The 19,708-nt window shown below is 46.0% G+C and overlaps 1 protein-coding gene across 3 annotated transcripts in view; it reads left to right on the plus strand.

Moving 5' to 3' along the window:
• Positions 1–6,728: 6,728 nt before the first annotated feature.
• IGF1R (insulin like growth factor 1 receptor) overlaps positions 6,729–19,708 on the plus strand; it is a 280,329-nt gene continuing 267,349 nt past the window's right edge. For 2 of the 3 annotated variants that reach the window (XM_064480537.1, XM_064480538.1), the window contains exon 1: positions 6,729–7,442. In XM_064480537.1, coding sequence (XP_064336607.1) covers positions 7,349–7,442 — 94 coding nt within the window. In that variant the 5' untranslated portion in view covers positions 6,729–7,348. Of the gene's footprint in view, positions 7,443–8,609; positions 8,957–19,708 lie in introns of those variants that run through there. The other variant, XM_064480539.1, reaches the window with a different exon arrangement.

The following is a 19,708-nucleotide window of genomic DNA, read 5'->3' on the forward strand; positions in this document are numbered from 1 at the left end:
CACTTGCCCTCCCACAATGTGTTTGGTTTGAAAGGAATCCCTGACCTCCTAACTTGACTTTTCAGCTTAACGGAACGGGGCTTTGGACCTCTTGCAGGACCTACTTCATCACAGTTACTACAGTATAAGATCTATTCAATATCCTGTTAAACTAATGTATCTTGAACAACTTCGAAGCTGTTCGCTACTCATTCAAAGCCAAGGCAGGCTCCTTCGGTGGACGTCAGACACAGCTATCCAAGTATAGACGTAGAATCCAAATATCCAGTGATCCTGGGACTGGAAGGGACCTCAGATATTACCCTGTCGGCCTCTCAGTCAATCTGGTGCTTCCTTGGATAGTTTCCCCAGCAGGTGTGGGTCCAGTCTCCACATCCCGATGACACCAAGCTCTTTCCCACACAAGGCGGTGCTGCAAGCTGAGCCTGTAAGATAATGCCACTTAGTTGTTTCCACTGGAAAAGAAGAAACATTCTTAAAAAGAACTGACATCTACTTTCCTTCCCATAGGTCTGGCTCTGCCCATTGGAGTTACCCGCTCAAGTCTAATCATCATTTTCCAGGCATGTGTCTGCCGCTTTGCAGTGTGGAGACCACATCTGGAAAACCAAGTTGTTCACATTTGTCTGTGGAGGACCATTGATGAGCAGCAGACACCTGCAGAACTTGAAGCTCTCACTTTTTTGTAGTGTGTCCATGTGGTCAGAAGCAGAGGTTGCTGTTGTTAAAGAGCCTGACGCATTGATGTTGCTGATTATTTTTTTTAACTTAAGAAATGTACAAATATATTCTACAGAGTAAGGTTCAATTAGAACTTAATATCCCAAAGAGAACATTTTGCGGGATCATTCTCAATGATCAATAAAGTGATGATTCCTTTTGTGGATTGCCCATGGCCACTTGCCGTATCCCCCGCTGTGGTGATGTTCCTCCCTGTCTTTCCATCCCTATAGTCTTAGAATATATATATATGGGAATTCAGAACTGCTGGGGGAAAAAAAGTGTTCTGCTCTAAGAAACCCTAATGTGTGAAAAATCTGCATTAATAAAACAAATTTAAAAGCAATTATTCCCTGAGTCTGTCGCCTGGGCACTGATTTATAGACTGCTAATTACAAAGAAGGCAAAGGTAGGAGCTGTAGGATGGGACACCAAGGCACCACTCTCAATTAAAAACCAAAGAAAGAAATCATGGCATTTTAAGAAGCAGAAAGGTCTACTTCAGTATGATCATTTCACAGAGGAGAAAACAGAGAGGCTAAGCAACCTGCACCAAGTCACACAGCTTTGCGTGGGCAGGGCAGAGAAGCCACTTGTCTCCTTCTGGCATGCTGCTGGTAAAACATCTCCGAGCTGGTGGCATTTATCAGACCGAACAGATATTTTGATTTTACCCCACTTTTCAGGTACTTCTAAGACACATTTCAAAAACGAAGAAGCATCTTTTGTGCTCTCTGCCAGCCAAGGGTCCTTATGTTTGAAAGTTAAACCACGCAGAGGAGTAAAGACAGCACACCCATCTCAGAGTCCAATCACAGCAGATGACAAGTGAAGAGATGGAGCCATTACAGCGCTCCTGGTACTGCTATTTTCCCACAGATTACCACGTGGGGAGTTGAGCTTGCTTACTCTCAGGTTTGTGCCAGTTTATGGAAGGCTGTGCAGTAACTGAAGCCGTCCAGCCTCCACCTTGGATGGATGGTGAGCACAAGGGTGCCTGTCAATCCTGGCCCAGGCCTGGGTTTTCCAGGAACTTCTCTTACTGAAGTTTCACTGGAACGTAGTTCTGGAAGTAGTCACAAAAAGACGTCCTGCTGTCCCTGTCCCAAGGTTTTTCTGAAACCTCCACTTTGCTTTTATTGCTTTTAAGTTATCATGGAGGAATGTAGCACTTACGGCCCATGAGCTGGCTATCTGCACGCATCTAAAACAGAAAATCTTCTCAAGTTGAGTGTAAACAGAACTCAAGGAGACTGGGACTCGCATTGCTGTGGCTGTGCAGGGGCTGGAATCAACTAGAGATGCCTAGTCTTTTTCCTGCTCCTGGACTGCTTTGTGGAAACCCCTCGGTGGCTTCCACAGCTAAACCCCTTTACAGGGGACCTTAGGCAGATGTATCTCTGAACGTGTACTTCTTTGTAGAGACAGCTGCAGGCAGTGAGGTTGGAGATGAGCTCTACCAACTCACATGATAGCAAAAATGGAAAGCATTGTGCTAAGCTTTTTTAGAACAGCTGCAAAATTTCTGAATTACATAATGCACTTTTTAAAACTTAAAATTCAGATATAATTGCATCCATCTTAAGAGTACAGTTTGATGTGTTTTTGATGAATGCATCCACAACCTCCACAACCATGCTTTTGAGGCTCATCCATGTTTTTGTGTGTATTAACTGTTTGTTCCTTTTTATTGGTAAGTAGTACTGTGTTGAATGAATGTATCACAATTTGTTTGTCCTTTTCCCTTCTGAGGTATATTTGGGTTGTTTCCAGCTTTTTTGCTATTATTAACAAAGCAACTAACAACATTCCCACACAGGTCTCTTTGTGGACATATTTTCATTTCTTTTGTGAAATAGCTAGATTTTATATAATTGCTAGATCATAAGTTAGGTGTATGTTTAACTTGATAGCAAACTGCCAGACAGTTTACATAATGAACTCATAATTAATGAAACAGACTACCTGTGAAGTGAATTCTTTTACATTTTTTTTTGTTTCATAATTTTTCATCTTGAATTGCACTGACAGGATATAAGTACGTATTCTTTGAGATACATCCTGAAGGATAAGACCTTGATTAACTATACAATTTTAGTGGTTCTTTAATGCTGCTGATTTGTGTACAGAAACAGCTTGGAATCTGGAGGAATCATGTTGGAAAACTGGGATGATCTCTTCCATGGATCTCTCTCATATTTTTCTTTATTATCTTTAATATTTTATACATGAAAAAATATGTGTAATGTATGTGTTAGTTGTAAAGCATAATAATAAAGTGGAAATCTGTAAATCTGCCACCCAATCTGAGGATGAACATATTTCCAAGAACATCGCATGTGCCTTTGGGTGTCCCAGACTCCTCCCAGAAGTAACCGGGATCCTGGACTCTGTGCTCTTTAAGAATGCCCTTGCTAAGACAAAAGCAAAACAGAGCAAAACAAAAATATTTTATCCTGAATATAATTATCTTGCTTTAAAAATTTGCCTCATAGTTTTTGTTTTCCCTGCTTTTAAGAGCTTTATCAAAATAGTATCAGGTGTGTAGTTTTTTCAGAACTTGACATTTCTTAGCATTGTGTTTCAAAGATCTGCTCAATGTTGTGTGTGCTGCAGGTTACTCACTCGCTACTGATAACATTCCTTTCTGGGAATATATCACAGAATATTGTGTTACTTGTCAACTGTCATTTGTGCTGTTTCTTATATTTTTCACTTGGTATATATTACATTCGTGGGAGGGAGTCTGGTATATTTAGCACAATAATTTGAGATATAACTGTTTTCAAGTAAACAGCTTTTAAAAAGTGAAAAATGAACAACCAGTTTCGTTCCAGAATGAGGTAAATTTATGATACCTGGGGAAAATTGCATAAAACAAAAAGCATGACGTATTGGCAGTGCAGTTGTAAAGCAAAGACCCCAATTAATGTTTTATTACCTACTTTATTTCCAAGGTTGGAAAAATAAGTTTGACTTTGGTATGTAGAAGGTAATAACTGAAGAAAATATAAACCACCTTCTTTGTCTATGGAGTCAAGTTAGAGCTGAAAGGAAACCTAAATTTTGATTCTTTTTCTAAGTTTTCAGCTATATAATTAAAAAATCTAATTTCACTGTCAAAAAATAATTTAATCTTATCGATTTTCTAGTACCTTAGAAAGGAAATATTTTAAAAATTCACAAATGAAAAACATTTTGGTAAAAAAACCCCCAAACTCCTGCAATTTAAATAACTGGATGCCTTTTTCTTTACTCCATACACCCCCTTATGTACTCAGGGACAACTGAATGGATCTACTAATATTAAAAATACAGTGTGTAGTATTTAAAGATTTTATATTAGCATCATCCTTTAAAAAATAAGCTCTAAACTTTTGTCTTAATTTACAAGTATGTATTAAAAATTCTGGATACTAACTATAAAGAAAATATAGCAATGATATTCCTTTACATTAAACTGCAAAGTGGGTCTGTAGGCATCAAGACCAGTCTCATGCAGGGAATTCTCTGAAGAAATATTTGGAAATTAGTAGACTAAATTTTAATTATTCATATGGTAGTGCCCTCTTTTAAAATGATACGTACTAAATTTAAATTTCTTTTTAAAGATTCTAATACATTTCTTCCTTTGTTAATGTCCAGGAATATCTAAAACGGGAACATTTTATTTAAAAATTAAGCTGAATTTCAGTTAAACAAAACAATCTCACATAAAGGACTTTCTTAAATAAAAAAGATTTATTTACTTTCTATCCAACTGACTCACTGAATTGAGTTAAAAATTTCCAAGGGGAAAAATGATCTAGGGAATAAATATAGGGGGAGAAAGAGCTAGATTTCCACTATAATGGCTTTTGACTTTTTTTCAGCTCTTAATTAAAAAAATTATTTACGAACGATGGGATGCATAATGTAACACAGAAATCTCTTACAATTGAGTAAAAAAAGAAACCTACCTTTCCTTTAGAACAGATGCCCGCTGCCTGATTGTTTTTGAGACACTTCTCCTCAATCTACACATTCACAACTTTTTTTTATTAGCCATCTTATTTTTATTTATTATTGATGTCAATTAGCCTGAGTCATGAAACCGGACCACATTCAAGGCGACACGTGGTCCAATCATCATTTTTAAAAGTCTACGTATTTCAAACTCCTGTCTCTCTAGCTATTCCTGGGCTGTTTCCCGCTTGGAGGACCTGGTCTCGTAGAATTATTCATTAAATGGCAGTCCTAGGGCAGTCTCGCTCTGGGGAAACCTCTCCTTGGTCAAATTCAAGAAAACCACAGAGGAGACCGGGCTGGCGCTGGTTGCTAGTCACTTACAGAGCGAAGGAGGCAAGAGGGACGTGCCCGGGAGGACCTCAGGCAGGTGCGGTTGGGTTTCCGCTGTGACCACTCATCGTGCTTGCGTGCGGCGTGTTCGCGGGTCCCAAACCCAACCTGGAGACCCGTCTCGGCCCTGGCCCCGCAACCCTTTCTTCGGGATCCCCTCGGACACGCCCCCTAGTCTCGGGGGTCCAGCAGCCCCGCACTGTGCACACGCCCCGGCCGCTCCCCGCAGCCGCCCACGTGGTGGAGCTAGGAGCCGCGCTAGTTGGCGCGGATCTCTCCGGACTGGCCGCGGGTCGTGGAGGCCCGGCCAGCACTACCCAGCGGGGCAGGCCCCCAGTCCGGGCCCCCATATTTCCTCTCCCGGAGGGAGGGAGGCGACACTCCGGGCCAGTCCTCCCCGGCGCCTGCCGCGCCCCCTGGCGGCAGCCGTGGGGACGCGCCCTGGGCACGCGGGACAGCCTGTCTGGGCCCCCCTTCCCAGGCTCAGGGCCCCGCGGGCTGTCTCCCCTTGCTCCCGGGGCCCAGCCACGCGGGTCGCGCCCTTCCCCCTTAGCTGCCCGAGAGCCTTGCAACTGTAGGCTCCCCAGTGGCGACGCCGCGGCCGCCCCAGCCTTGCGTGAAAGTGCCCGCCTTAGTAGCCTGGGGGTCTCCTTTCTCCCAGGTGTGCCCCACCCGCCACGTTCAGGCTTTCTAGCATGCTGCGAAAAAATGCCGCATGCACGCACTTATTTATTTATTTTGCAACAGCTGCAAGAAACAATGAAGCTTTTCAAGAACCGGGGAAAGGCGCTTTCCAGCCGTGCTGTTGTTGTTTTCAATGAACCTCTCGGGCCCCGCACTCCCCGCCCACCCCGCCCCAGCCCCTCCTTCGTCTCCCCTGCTAGCTCCTCCGCCGATCCCGGACCGGCGCCGGGGGCATTGTTTTTGGAGTCTTGCGGGAGGGGAGGGCGCGTGCAGGGTGGCCGGCGCAGTGCGGGTGGGGGCGGGAACGTGTGGGCGCGCGCGCGCGTGTGCTGGGGCGCGCGCCTGTGCCCGAGAGGGCGGGGGGCGGGGGCGGTGCCTAGCCGCTTCGCATCCCACGCCCGGGCTCCGCTCCGCACGTCCCTGGGATCCCGGGCTCCGGCTCTTGGCGCGCGCCGGCCTGGGCCAGGCCCTCCGCGCGCCGCGGCTGCGGCTGTGGCCGCTCCAGTGTGCGCGCGGGCGCGTGTGCGCGGTCCCGAGCGCGCGCGCGCGCGAGCCCCCAGTGTGTGGCAGCGGCGGCGGCAGCGGCGCGGCGAGGCTGAGGCTCTTGTTTACCAGCATTAACTCCGCTGAGCGGAAGAAAAAAAAAAAAAGAAAAAAGAAAAAACCCGAGGAGGAGCGAGCGCACCAGGCGAACTCAAGAGGCGAGCGAGCGAGCGAGAGGGACGCCGCCGGCGAGCTTGCCCCCGGCGCGCCCGTGCCCGGCGCTTGCAGACCCTCGGCCCCGCTCCCCGGGCTCTCCACGCCCCTCCCGCGCGAGGGGAGCTCCACGGCGCGCCGCGCTCCTCGGCTTTGACCTTCAGCGAGCCGGAGCCCCCGCGCGCGGAGCCGGCGGCTGCGGGCGGGGGCCGGGCGGGGGCCGGCGCGGGGCGGCGGCGCGGAGCCCGGGCGGCGCGGCGGGAGTGCTGAGCGCGGCGCGGCCGGCCCGCCGCTTTGTGTGTGTCCTGGATTTGGGAAGGAGCTCGCGGCGGCGGCGGCGGCGGCGGCGCTGAGGGAGGAGGCGGCGGCGGCGAGCGGAGCCCGGAGGAAGAGGAGGAGGGGGAGCCGCTCATTCATTTTTACGTCGCATTTCTGCCCCCGGCCGGCCTCGCCCGGGACCCGGACTTCGGGGCAATCTTGCTAACTGCGTCGCGCCCTCCGGCCGCGGAGGCTCGGGCGTCGGACAGCCTCCCCCTCTGTGTGGGGTTGGGTTTGTTTTTCCTCGCCGAGACGGATTTGGGCTTTGCCCCCTTTCTTTGCAGTTTTTTCCCTCTCCTGCCTCTCTGGGTTTGAAAATGGAGGCCGACGACGCCGACAGCCCGCCCCGGCGCGCCTCGGGTTCCCGACTCCGCCGAGCCCTGGGCCGCGGCTGCCGGCGCTGAGGGGCCGCCCCGCGCCGCCGCCCGCCCCGTCCGCGCAGCCCGGCGGACCCCGGCCGGCGCCGCCTTTGGAGTATTGTTTCCCTAGCCCTTGTTTTTGGAGGGGGGCGAAGACTGAGTTTGAGACTTTTTCTTTTCCTCCACCCCCCCTTTTTTTTTGAGAAAGGGGAATTTCGTCCCAAATAAAAGGAATGAAGTCTGGCTCCGGAGGAGGGTCCCCGACCTCGCTGTGGGGGCTCCTGTTTTTCTCCGCCGCGCTCTCGCTGTGGCCGACGAGTGGAGAAAGTGAGTATGTGCCCGCCGCCCGCGGCCACTGCGGGAACTTTTCCTCCGAGGGGCTGCGCCCTGTTTGCGAAACCCGAGTTGCCACCGTCGCAGCTGTCGGGTCCGGGGCTGGGGAGCCGCGGGGCGGGGCGCCGAGGGGCTCGGCCGGAAGGCGGAGGGGCCCCGGGCCCAGGCTCGTTAGTTTGGAGCCCCGAGGGCCCCGGCCCAGCGCATCCCCGCGCGGGAAGGGCCTCAGTGGCTTTCTCTTTCGCTGTCCCGAGAGCCCTGCCCCGGGGCCGGCTGTCTCCGCCGCGCTCACTCCCGGCGGCCCGCAGCCGGGTCAGGCGCTGGGGCTGCAGTTGGGAAGTTCGCGGCAGGCCGGACCCCACCACCAGCAGCTCACACCCCTCCCGGCGCGCGGGGCCGCCCCGCACTCAGCGCTGGTCCCCGCGCGACGCGCAGGAAGCGGTGACAGCTCCTGCGGCCGCGCGGCGCCCTCGGGGCTGGGGCAGACTCGGTTCCCAGTGGCGGGAGCGGGCAGACCACCGGCCCCGGGGGTGGAAGTTGCCCTTGAGGCGGAGGTGCCCGGCAGGGAGGCCCCGTGGCCCCAGGACAGGTTCCCAAACACCCCAGGGCGGCCTCCTGTCGCCCAGCGCCTTGCCCCTTGGGCTCTTCGTGTTTCTGGCCTTCCCTGTCGCTTTCGCGGGTCCGCGGCGGGTTACCTGCCCGGGGCTTCTCGGGGCTGCCCAGTGCGGCTCCGGGGTGCGGGGACCATTCCCACCGAGACCCCCCCACCCTCCCGTGCAGCCCCTAAAAAACCGCGAGGTCGGGGGCCCTGATTCAGTCGGGGAGCTTCCGGGGAGCGCGTCCGGGCCCCCAGTTCACAGGGTTCTGGGACCTACTCCGGGTTTCTTTCGGCCCGTGGACGCTCTCCTCCTCCTGGAGGGCCGAGGGGATGGTAGGGCAGCATCCGAATGTGCGGGAGTATGTGTGGTTGGAGCCGACGTGCATTGCCACACACGTGCTCATAATGTGGGGCTGTAGCTGCAGCCACAAGGCCGCACGGGGACACCTAGACGCCTGGCCCTGGCGAGAGGTGTCGTGCGCCGTCGTTTAAGGAGCTCCAGGGTAGGCGGCGGCGGCGGCGGCGGCGGGGGTGTGGAGGAGGGTGTTTTGTTTTGCGAGCGCACAGCCCTGGCCTTGGCTTGGTGGCCAGAGTTCTGTTGCACGCCCTCCCCCTACCCCGCACTTCCTTTGTACATAGTTAATAAGCAATATCGCTCCACACGCTATCGCTTGCAATCGGATAGCTTTTGTTTTGGTAATGTCGGGCCCGGGTAGGGAAGTGCACGGAGCGAGGGAGGGAGAACTTAGGGCCCCGCGGTGTGTGGAGGGAGGAGAAGGAGGGGGTGCTGATCTTCTCAGAACATTCAAGTGTGGCTTTCTGGTACATTCGCGAAGGCAGGGTAACTTGAACACGATTAAAGTTTAAATGCAGTCACAGAACTGGGGCTGGGAACGGCGAGGGCGTGTTGGTGAGTAATGGTTGCCGAGGGTATGCAGGTGGTGCCAATTAACTCTGAAAAATCACGACTGAGACCTAAAGAGTGAGGGGGAGAACCAGGAGGCAGCGAGGGCTGCCTGACCCCATCGCAGGGGCAATTCCTAAAGGCTGTATAAACAAACCCTTCTTAACCTTTGTGTAAGAAATGAGTCCATGATGGGGTAAGAGCAGATTTTTATAGAATTAGCGTGTTTACTGCGTGGAGCAAGAGACTCAGATTGAGTCCCGACCTTCCACAAATCTGAGCTCTCCTGCTCTTTGTTTTCCAAACTTCTAGCACACTGGATTGGGCGAAAGGCTTTCGGCTCCCTTCTAAGGCTCACAGACGGTGTTTGGGGGGACACAGGAGGGTTTCTAGAGTTTAAAAGTGAAATATAGTTTGGGAGACACAGGAGAGTTAATCCATTTTGTTGTGGCATGCTGTTGAACTGTGTCGTGTCTCTAATTTGATTGTTTAATGTTAGTTAAGTTCTGAAATTCACAGTAGCAGGGATGGCCTTGGTTCTCTGATGCAGGAGTTGAGCATTTTAAAATTGGGTGTCTTGCTGTTTGAAGTTCTTTATGAAAAATATTCTTTGTGAAAGGTGGTTTTTTTTCCCCTTGAAAAAAGAGGCAGGAGGGGAAGGGGCGTTTTAATGTACTTTTATAATCCGAGATGCCAAAACTTTCTCAAGAATCCCTTGAAAATGGTTAGTTTCCGAAAGCTGGACGTATGGCCAGAAGGCACCCCAATTCTGATTGTGGTTTGTTGAAGTCCTAACTCACTACCTAACCCTCCCTACAGCTCTGAAGTTTTCAGGAGTAAATCATATGCTCAGTGTCAACGTATGTTCCGTTTTTAGTCCAAAAGGTGTGAGAATGCTTATTTCTGATAGAAACAAATGACTGAGTCCTATCAGAGACCAGCATTCTTTTGACCGTCTAGCATAGGCAGAAAGATTGGGGTGGTGTTGGTTCCTGTTGTGTTGGCCTATTTAGGAATTAGTGTTTTCTCTCAGAGTGTGATAACAGTAAGATGATTTTTTTTTTTTTTTACTCTTTAACTTAGAAAATTTAGAAGTCTTGAAGTGGATGAAGTCATACAGACATTTGTATCAGTGTATCGTGAACAGAGCATCTAAGTAAGGGAGGTTTGGGAGTTAGGAGTGATAGCCAAATACTCTGATGGCTTTTGTTTAAAAAAAAAATGCACTTTAACCATATTGTGGCCATCTCATTAAAAGGATTCAGTCATCTTTCTGCCCCAGGCACTGTCAGATCTACCCTATTGTCAGGGGAATGTAGGTACGTGAAAGGTTGGTGTTTAAAGAGGTTGCTGTTTTATTACCAGAAGAAGAATCTAGAATAAGAAGTTTGGAAAGAACGTAAACAGCAAATTATAGTTTAGCCTAGAAGGAAATAGCAAGTAAAAGGTACTTTTGTGGAGGGGTGGGCGTGAGTTGGAAGTTTAAAAGGTTATATGTTTGATTTGTCAAGAAGAATCAGAGAAGCCCAATGTGAAGAAATATGCTAAGGTTGGCTGGAAGAACCTTAAAAACACGATGCTAAGTGAAAGAAGTCAGTCACAAAAGACCACGTATTGTATGATTCCATTTATACGAAGTCCAGAGTAAGTAAATCCTTAGAGACTGCAAGTTGATTACTGGTTGCATGGGGCTGAGGGGAGCAGGGAGTGGGGAGTGTGACTGCTAATGGGTATGGACTTTTTTGGGGTGATGAAAATGTTCTAAAATTGGACTGTGGTGATGGTTGCACAATTTTCTGAAAATACTAAAAACCATTGAATTGTACACTTTAAATTAGTGACTTTATGGTATGTGAATTATATCCCAATAAAGCTGTTTTTTTTAAAAAGAAATACGCAAAAATTGAAAAAGAATTCTTTGAGCATAGAATCTAGATTAAAATTATTAAGTCAGTTTGTCCAGCAGGTTGGTGTCTCTCTCTCTCTCTTTTATTTATGGAGTTTTTCAGATCCATGAACTACAATAATACCAGAAACTGATCATTGAAGCTCTAACAGCAGAGGTTCAATGTCATTGGAGAAAGGGACAGACAGGAAAAAAGAATCTTGGTTAGACATAGCTCAAGTTGAGGATTGAGGGTTGCATTAAAACACACACACATATACACATACTAGTAGAGAAAGTTAGATTTGTAATAGTAAAATCCTTAACTGAGTCTGAGACAGTTTTGGTCTTTCCAAGATTAGAGTTTAGGAGCCGAGTCTGGATGGCGTTTTGTTTTTCCAGTTTTCTTATGTATGTTTTCCAACAAAGAAATAATTTGATGTTTTAAGATGATAAAGAATTTCCACTGTCTCTTTTGATACCCCATATTAACCACCCTGGTAGTAAAAACTGAGGAAGAACCGTCCATTTTAATGTAGCGGGCTCTTTTTTCCCCTTTTGTTGATTGTTTTACTTCTAAAACAGCACCAGAATCTGAGCAGGAAAAAGAATCCTTGTAGGATACAGCATTTTTTTTTTCAGGCATACGATGATTTAAAAAAAAAAATTAAAATTTCTTTTTGAACAGAAGTTTTAAAAACTAGCAAAGGCATTTTTGTTTTCAAACTATTTTGTGTTTATCCAGATTTACCTTGGACTTTTAATAGGAAAAGACCTGAAGAATAATTGTTGTTTACATTTGTTTTTGGTCTTTATCTCAGGCTCAGTTTGCCAATAAAAATGTTTCCTGCTTTTCCTATTGTTGCAAGATCAAGGCAGTAATGAATATGAACTGTATCATTTTCACTTGTTGCCTTAGAGTTTTGCCAAGGAGAGCCCTCAAGGGACAGTAGCTTCCTTTTCAATCTGGTTTCATTTGTTTGGTAAGACTGCCGTAAGATGCAACTGAATCCAGCCAGCACTTATTGAGCACCTGCTGGATGGAAGCCGGACCCTGTGCTGCCTGAGCTTGCAAAGAGAGAGAACTTTCCTTTTGTCCTTGGGACATTGTCTATAATCCTGTGTGAAACATAGTTGCTTGAAAATTCAGATGTTTTTCAGACTCAGCACAGGATACACAGTTCTCAAATAGACAGCAAACAACAATTTAAAGGCCCTTTAAAAACATTTCTATAGACCTAAGATAGGAAGCAAATCAGTGTTGTTGACCTTCTGAAGGCCTGTGCGGCACTGAGGCACAGTTGCCTTCTTAAGCCCTTTCCTCCTATTGTGGTGTCACTGTCAGGCCGTGACACACACGAGACAGTCACCCATCTCCATCAGCTGCCCTGCCTTCTTTATAGTTGGTTATGACAATTGTGATTAAAAATGGACAGTGTTGTAGTTACCACTTGCCAAAACTTTAGGGAGTTACGCGTGTGTACGTGAGCGTTGCATGGGACATGTTTTGAGCTGTAAGAAAGATGGGACTTATTTGAAAACTTTTCTGGATTATACATGGCTTAGCTAGCTTTCTGGAAATCTTGAGGAAACTTTCATAATTGTAAGGCCTTGTATAACTTAAAATACCTTGCTGCTTTTAAAAGTGTGAGCAGGGTAAGAATGAGACTGAGGGGGCAATTAAATCTTGAAATATTTTTTAATTGTAAAGAATCCAAGCTGTGTTTCTCTCTGGGTTGTGATTTTCTTCTATTTTTTTTTAAACTCATTTAAAAATCAACCCTAGTTCATAGAAGAGGTATTTGTGCCTGCGGGCCAGCTTGCTTTGAACTGCTTTTCTTAGCCAACTTATGACAGGTGCTATCTGAGTCCAAGAGATGCACCGCTCTCAATTGTACTAAATATATAATGGTTGCACACGTGCTAGGGGCATAGCTTCTTGATTTATCTCTCTGAGATGTTCAGAAGGAAAATTCTCAACACTTTAAAGACAACAGATGGAATAATGAATGAGGCACTCAGACCCCTCCTTGAAAATGGTCTTTGGCATCGGATTGTCAAGAGGAACTTTTCCAGTTATTTGTAAAGAGATGATTTGGCTGAAACTAAGGTTGGGGTGGAGAGGGAGCAGAAGTCCCAGTGTTTGTGCACATTGAGACCTGTTGACATTTGGGGCGGATTTTCAGTATTTGGAAAGATTAAAAGTTTGAAATAAGCGCAGCTCCTACCCCATCTCCTAAGGATCTGGAAGGAACTGATTTGTTCTGAGGAAAGGGCATAAGTTTAGTATAAAGTGGTGGGTAAACAAAAGATCTTTAAAAACAAGTTGGGCTGTTACCTCAATAGATGCATGTTCCCTGGGCAAGATGAAGTCTGTTTCTTTTGTTAAATTGTTTTGGTTATATTTGACTCAAAATATTAACAATGTCTTTGATTTTTAGACTTTTGAACTTTGAAGAGTAAATTTTAAATCAGTTTTACTCATGTTGTAAAGTCTCAAATATCAGTTTTGAAAATTTCTCTACTCTTCCCACTTATGCCCCTTTTCACTTACGGCTTATGAATGAAATTGATTAATTGCAAAATCTGAAGGGAATACTGATATTTCTTTACTTGAATTGAGACTTTTTTTTTCTCCTTCCTTTTCTCCTCAGTAAATACATATTGAGTACTTATTGGACCCAGTTCTTTTAAAATTCATTCTGATGTCATAAACTATCCTACATTAGTTTTAAAGATAAGAGTCTTTATCATAGGAATTACTTTCTATGCTTAGTATTTAAAACACTATAGAAACAAGCTACTAAACAAGGCTTTCATGTTTCTTTCCTTTTTTTCTGCCCTGGACTATAAGAATTTTTAAACTTATAGGTTGCTATTCAGATTTTACAGGAGCACAACTGAAACGTAGTTTCTTTTATGATGAGGCATGAATGAATGCCTACGGTTGCAGTAACTTTTACAGTGTACTGTTGCAGTTTATGACTGCGAAAAGTAAGTACGGACACAGGGACTGCCTTCATTCTCATATTTGTCCTGTCCTTGGATAGGGCTGGTGAGGGCTACTTGATAAGTTGCTGGAGATGTGTCTGTGGAGCTGAGTGTCCCACCTATGATGGCTGATGGCCGTAAAGCCCACACCTTCTTGTCTGACATAGATTGGTGGCTAGCCAGATGGGGAGAATGCGCATGCAGAAGACTGGTACCACCAAATATCACAGATATGGCTCTGCCTGCTTTAAGTTGTTCACACTGTAATCACCTGGAAGTCTTAATTTTTTTTTAATTTAAGCATTTATGTTTTAAAGACTTTAGAAAGTATTCTGTTCCTAGTCCAGAAAGTTCTTGGAGGAGGGAGGTTTGAAACTTTATTTTTTATATCACGCTGCACTCTCTTAGTTCCCTTAACAAAACAAGCACCGACTTTAGTAACAGTTATATAATAACATGCCACTCATTCAGAATTGTGTGTGTGTGTGTGTGTGTGTATTTCCATCCATTCATCCAAATTCTGACAGTTTCAAATACATTATTGTTGCTATTTTGTATACTTTTATATGGCTACTTTCTTTTAAACCTGGCAGTAGCTTTCTTTAAACTGGCTTTGGAATTCTTTATCAGTGTTGAAATTCAGGTGTATTATGCATTACCACTTTCTAAGTTACTCTTGACATGGGAGAGCAAATATATGTTGACAGCCTTAAAGCGTAAATGTTTTATAGAGCAGAACTTTAGAAATTTTCCTGAGATATTGTGGATGCCTATTTCCGGCTTATCGTCTCACATAAAATACAGGCAGTGGTTTGTCTCTGTAAAACTGATTATTGGAAATACGTGTTTGACTAAGTAAATGAGACAGTACCAATTTGAGTTAGGCAAACTTTAATTAATAACACCTTGAGGAACAGAAGTCTGATGATGATTAGGGAGAGATGAGTTTATAACAATTTTGGGTTTTTTTTTCTCCCCCAAATTGAAAGTATCTTAGGGACCTTTAATAATTTCTTGGAGAAAAGTAGGAAGCATAGAAAGAAAGCCCAGGTGAGAGGTCCGTGATCCACCTGGCTGTCTCAGCTGGCGGGAGTGTTCTGAAGTCATCAGCTATTAAGTGTATTTAGGTTATAAAATCCTCAGCAGTTGTGCTCAGATCATCCTGTATTCATTCTCCCCACCGAATTTTCCGGGGTCTAATTAGTAGTGGAGTAATATCCACCACAGGCTCACTGACTCCGCATTTGAAAGACAAACACAGATTGACATGAAAATAGTTGTACAAAGAGACCAGCGACAGAGGAAGATCTGCTGTTCAGCTTTCCTTAGTTGTTCTGTCTGATTTCCGTGGATAATGAGTTCATGGCAAATGCATGGCCACAACATGGTATAGTTTGGTCACAGGAAATTCTTTTGTTATTGTTGCTTTACTTGGTCGAGCGATATACTTGGGATTTTTCTGTCTAACGTAAATTAGCTCAGTAAGATTTTCAATAACAAAAGTTGGGTCAGGATGGAATTTCCAGTTAAATTTAAATTCTGCAGCCCTTTTCTGGGGAGGCTGGATCATTGAATGTTTCTACCTCACTGAGTCACTTGAAATTGTTCAGATTTGCCCCTTTCCTGGCTCCACCCTGGTCCAGTCCAGACCTGCATGGACTCTTAGAGGAGATGCTTGGTTGGCCTCTGGGCTGGGCACTCTGACTCCTGTGCCCTCCCTCTGCTTTGATGGACTTGCCAGCCCAAGATTCTCAGGATGTGCCTTTTGTAGTGTTGGGGAATCATATCCAAGGGGCCTCATCTTGGACTGTAATCCATCCTTACTTAGACTTTGCTGTAGGGATCCCGTGTTCATTCCCAGTGCTCTCCGGCAACTGTGCTTTAGCTCCTCTGTAAATAAGCCCATTCCTGTCTCCTTGGTTTGCTCTTGTTGTGTTCATGGCCTGGAATGTTTTTCTTCTATACTGCTTTGCGACTCCCATACTGAATAGCAGAAAGGGCTGCTCTTGGCAAATGGTAAGGTCACCTGGTTCTAGTTTCTCCTTCCCTGAAATTTGTTCCTAGGCCCTGAACAAGTTATTTAATTTTTCTGAGTCTCAACAGAAATGTAGAGACTTGAGATAACTAGAAGAGAATTTTCTCCTTTTCTCATCAAACAACAAAATAAAACCATCTTCTAATACATTTAGAAAATTAAAGTCAGAAAAATTATGGAGTGGGGGGGAAGTTTTTCACTTTAATCTGGGGGGAGGGTATAGCTCAGTAGTAAGAGTACGTGCTTAGCATGCACGAAGTCCTGGGTTCGATCCCCAGTACCTCTATTAAAAATAAATAAATCAAATTGCCCTCCTCCCAAAAATAAAATAAAAATCTGTAGGTTTCAGATCTGTAAAGTAGGGACAATACTGTAACTGTCTGAAGAAGGGACATTAAGTCAGTTAATTCCTTTCCCCCACATACCTTTTTAATAGATCCGAGATGCCATCCTGTAATTTCTAATTCAGGTTCCTTCTCCTTCATGAAGCTTTTCTCAGTTACCCTCACTTCTGCAGACCTGACTTCCCCCTTGTTCCTTTTAAGTTCATACCCACTGCTGTGCTCATTAACAGTGATTTGTTTTGTCTGGTACCTGAACTGTTGTCATTTCATGAGGCTGTACAAAGCAGTGCAGCCAGAGAGCTTGGTTTGAATCTCAGCTCCTCAGTAGCTAAGGTGTCAAGGAAATTATTTAATCTTTCTGTGCCTCAGTTTCCTCATTTGAGAAATTATAAGTAATTTCAGACCTTTATAAAAACAAAGTGAACTAATACATATGTCAAGTGCTCAGAACAGAGGCTGGCACATACTGAGCCCTAAGACTTGAGCTTGCTGCTGCTCTTATGGACGTGACATCCTGGAACAGAGGTGTTCTTCAGGTAGTGCTGGAGATATAGGACACCCTTGAAATTTGACTGCCATTGTCATTTAAGTGTGATATTAGAGCCTGGCACATAGTAGGTGCTCAATAAATGTTGTGTTCTGTGATAAAATTTATTTTTGCTATGGTGCTTACCAGGATTGCAATTTGCTTGTTAAATACAGTTGTGTGACTTTACCTTTTCTCAGTAAATAGTCGCCGGTGCCTACAGTTCCCCTTCCATGTCAGAGATCTGTTTTTTGTGCTTTCTCTCCTAATCCTTTCATTTGTCAATTTCTGCCAGGGTCTGAGAAGTGTCCAGTGCGCTCTTTGCCCGCTTCACTAATGCGTAGGCGCCATCTAGTGGCCAGAAAGGAAATTCAACCTCGTCAGTGCCCTAAGGATGATGAGCGCCATGCCACCCCCTTCCCTCCCCCCCCCCCCAATCTTAGGTTTTGCCATCTGGCTTGGTTCCTGGGAGCCCCGTTGCAGGAGAATGTGGAGACTACAGGCTTCTGTAGAAACCACTGGGCTATGGTTTTGAATTAAGATTGTTCTAATGTGTCAGTGAGCTAGCGTGAGAGAATTAGGGTCTTCCTAAGTGATATTAGCAACTTTGGCAAGTTGTGATACTTAGTGTGTGTTTTTTTTGTTTGTTTTGTTTTTGTTTTTGTTTTTTACAATTTAGTATTTAAGATGTTTTTACAGGACTTTAATAAATGACAAGTTCTAAAATATTTCTTTTGAGATTAGGGATTTTAAAAAACCCCTATTGATTCACTTTGAAAAATAAGCAAGATTTACTTCCCATTGCTTTACTTAAAATATGTGGTAAGACTTTAATTATCATTCTTACATGTGTCCCCTTGGGCAATTTTATGTAGTTAAGGTGCTCACTAGCCAGAAATCCTAAAAGAGAATAATAACAAACACTTCTGTTACTGGTGCTGGGTCTCCCGTTGGTTGTATTTTGTTAGATGTTTTTCAGGATTTGGTTTCCTACATTTTTGGTATTTTCCAAATCCACTTTGTCACTTCCTTAGTTGAGACTGCACTAAGTTAGTGGATAGATGGTTATTCAGTTTTAATTTTGAAAGTTTCAGATGTATCTCTCCATGATTGCTTTTCATTATTTTTAATTTGGAAGTCATTGGTTTGGCCATCTGACAGGACTGCACCCTGCCATCATCTCAGGCATTTTGAACAACAACTCTGGCTGTTTCTGAAACAGGCTGTACTCGTTCGAGTCTCTGCCTTGGCAGGTGGGAGCGCCTCTGCTTAGAACAACTAGATACCAGTTTGCCCTCTGGCAACCTCCTTTCAGAATCAGTGACAGTCCCCCTCTCTGGTGGCCCTGCTTCTGCATGTAGGGTGGTCCCATGGCTCTCTCTTCATACTTTTGTTATTACATCACCCCTGTGTTGTTTTCCCGCCCTGGGCAGGGAGGGAGTAGTACCTTGGTCATCTTTGAATTCCCAGGACATGTCCCAGTGCCTGGCATATAGGGAGACCTCAAGAAACAGAAGACTTCTTAAAGGGACAAACTCCCCCCCCACCACCACCACCCTGTTCACTTTGAAGCACAGTTTACAATAAATTTATTTTCATGTCACGATCGATGTCCCAGCCTAAGTAGTTTATCACACCAGTTACTACCACATAGAACTTGAAAGCAATAGTTATCTTTAAAATCATTGTTTCATCAGGCTGTCTGTACATGGAGGTGAACCAAAATCTTAGGGCCCTGGAAAGGTCATCTGTGAGTCTAACCCTGTGTCCAGGCTGCCTCATCCCTGTGGAGGGAACCCTGTTCCCTAAATTCCTTATAGATAGGGCTTAGTGAATCATTCATCCACACCAATCATGTTGGTGGTGGGTTTCAAGCCATGTGGAGCTGGGTTGAAGGCAAGCAGTCAGGCTGTGCTCTGCTGTTTGGTCCCAGTTTGGCCTGATGTAGGGGGGCTGGTTGGTGCTGCCCCCTCTGCAGCTGCTGACCACTCACTCTCTTCCCTCTGAATGATGTTTCTCATGGCCTGAGTTGTTTCTCATGGCCTTTCCAGCCCTCAGATCCGAGACACAATGTAGAGAGAGATGGAGGTCTTAGGAAGGCCTGGTTGGAACCAGCAGAATCACTATGAACAGGCGTTTCCTTCTGTTTCTTGCATTGTTTTCTCGGTCAGGCCAGTAAACCTTTGCATTGGATCCTGGCAGGGACAGCAGCTCATCTTAAAGCTCTCTTATCACTTAAGTGCCCCTCTCCTTGAGCGCTCTGGTCAGGGCCTCTGACGGCCTCATTGTGGGACCACTGATGGTGCAGCCTGCTCCCTGCATCCCTTCCCCCCGCCCCCCCCAAAGTGTACTTGTCTAGGATGGTGTGAAGAGGATTCCTGAACATAATTAACACCTAACAGAGTATCCTTAAAAGTTTCCTACTCCTGAGGAGACTTGCGAGGCGGGATATTTCTTACAGAAAATGTAAACATAATCATTTGAACCTGGCATGTTAATTTCAAGCATAGCTTGTAAAGAAGTGTCTTGTAAAATTGCCACATGAACGTTGAACAAGGTGGATGTGAACTCACCAGAACAAGCCAGCACAGCGCCTGCCTTTCATCTGGTCATGGGGCTGCCTGTGCGCCGTGCTGCCCGCCTTTGAAGCCCCGTCCCTGCACACTCCTCTCTGTCTCTCTCTCTCTCTCTCTCTCTCTCTCTCTCTCTCTCTCTCTCTCTCTCTCTCTCTCTCTCTCAGATGCAGGGAGGATATTGGAATGGAGCTACAGGCCTCAGTGTCCCCATCTGTAGTTTGGGATGCCACGAGGATTAGCAGTAATGTCCATCAGATGCCCAGCAGAACCTGTGAGCACAGAGCATCCGACAGATGCATGTTTTCGTCTGTCTCTTCTCCACTTGCCGTGGTGGCCCTGCTGGCCTGTCCCCGGGTCCCCCAGTACCAGGCATACCAGGCATGCTCACTGCTGGAGGACTG

This window comes from Camelus dromedarius, chromosome 29, assembly GCF_036321535.1.
Source record: "Camelus dromedarius isolate mCamDro1 chromosome 29, mCamDro1.pat, whole genome shotgun sequence".
Taxonomy (NCBI): Eukaryota; Metazoa; Chordata; class Mammalia; order Artiodactyla; family Camelidae; genus Camelus; species Camelus dromedarius.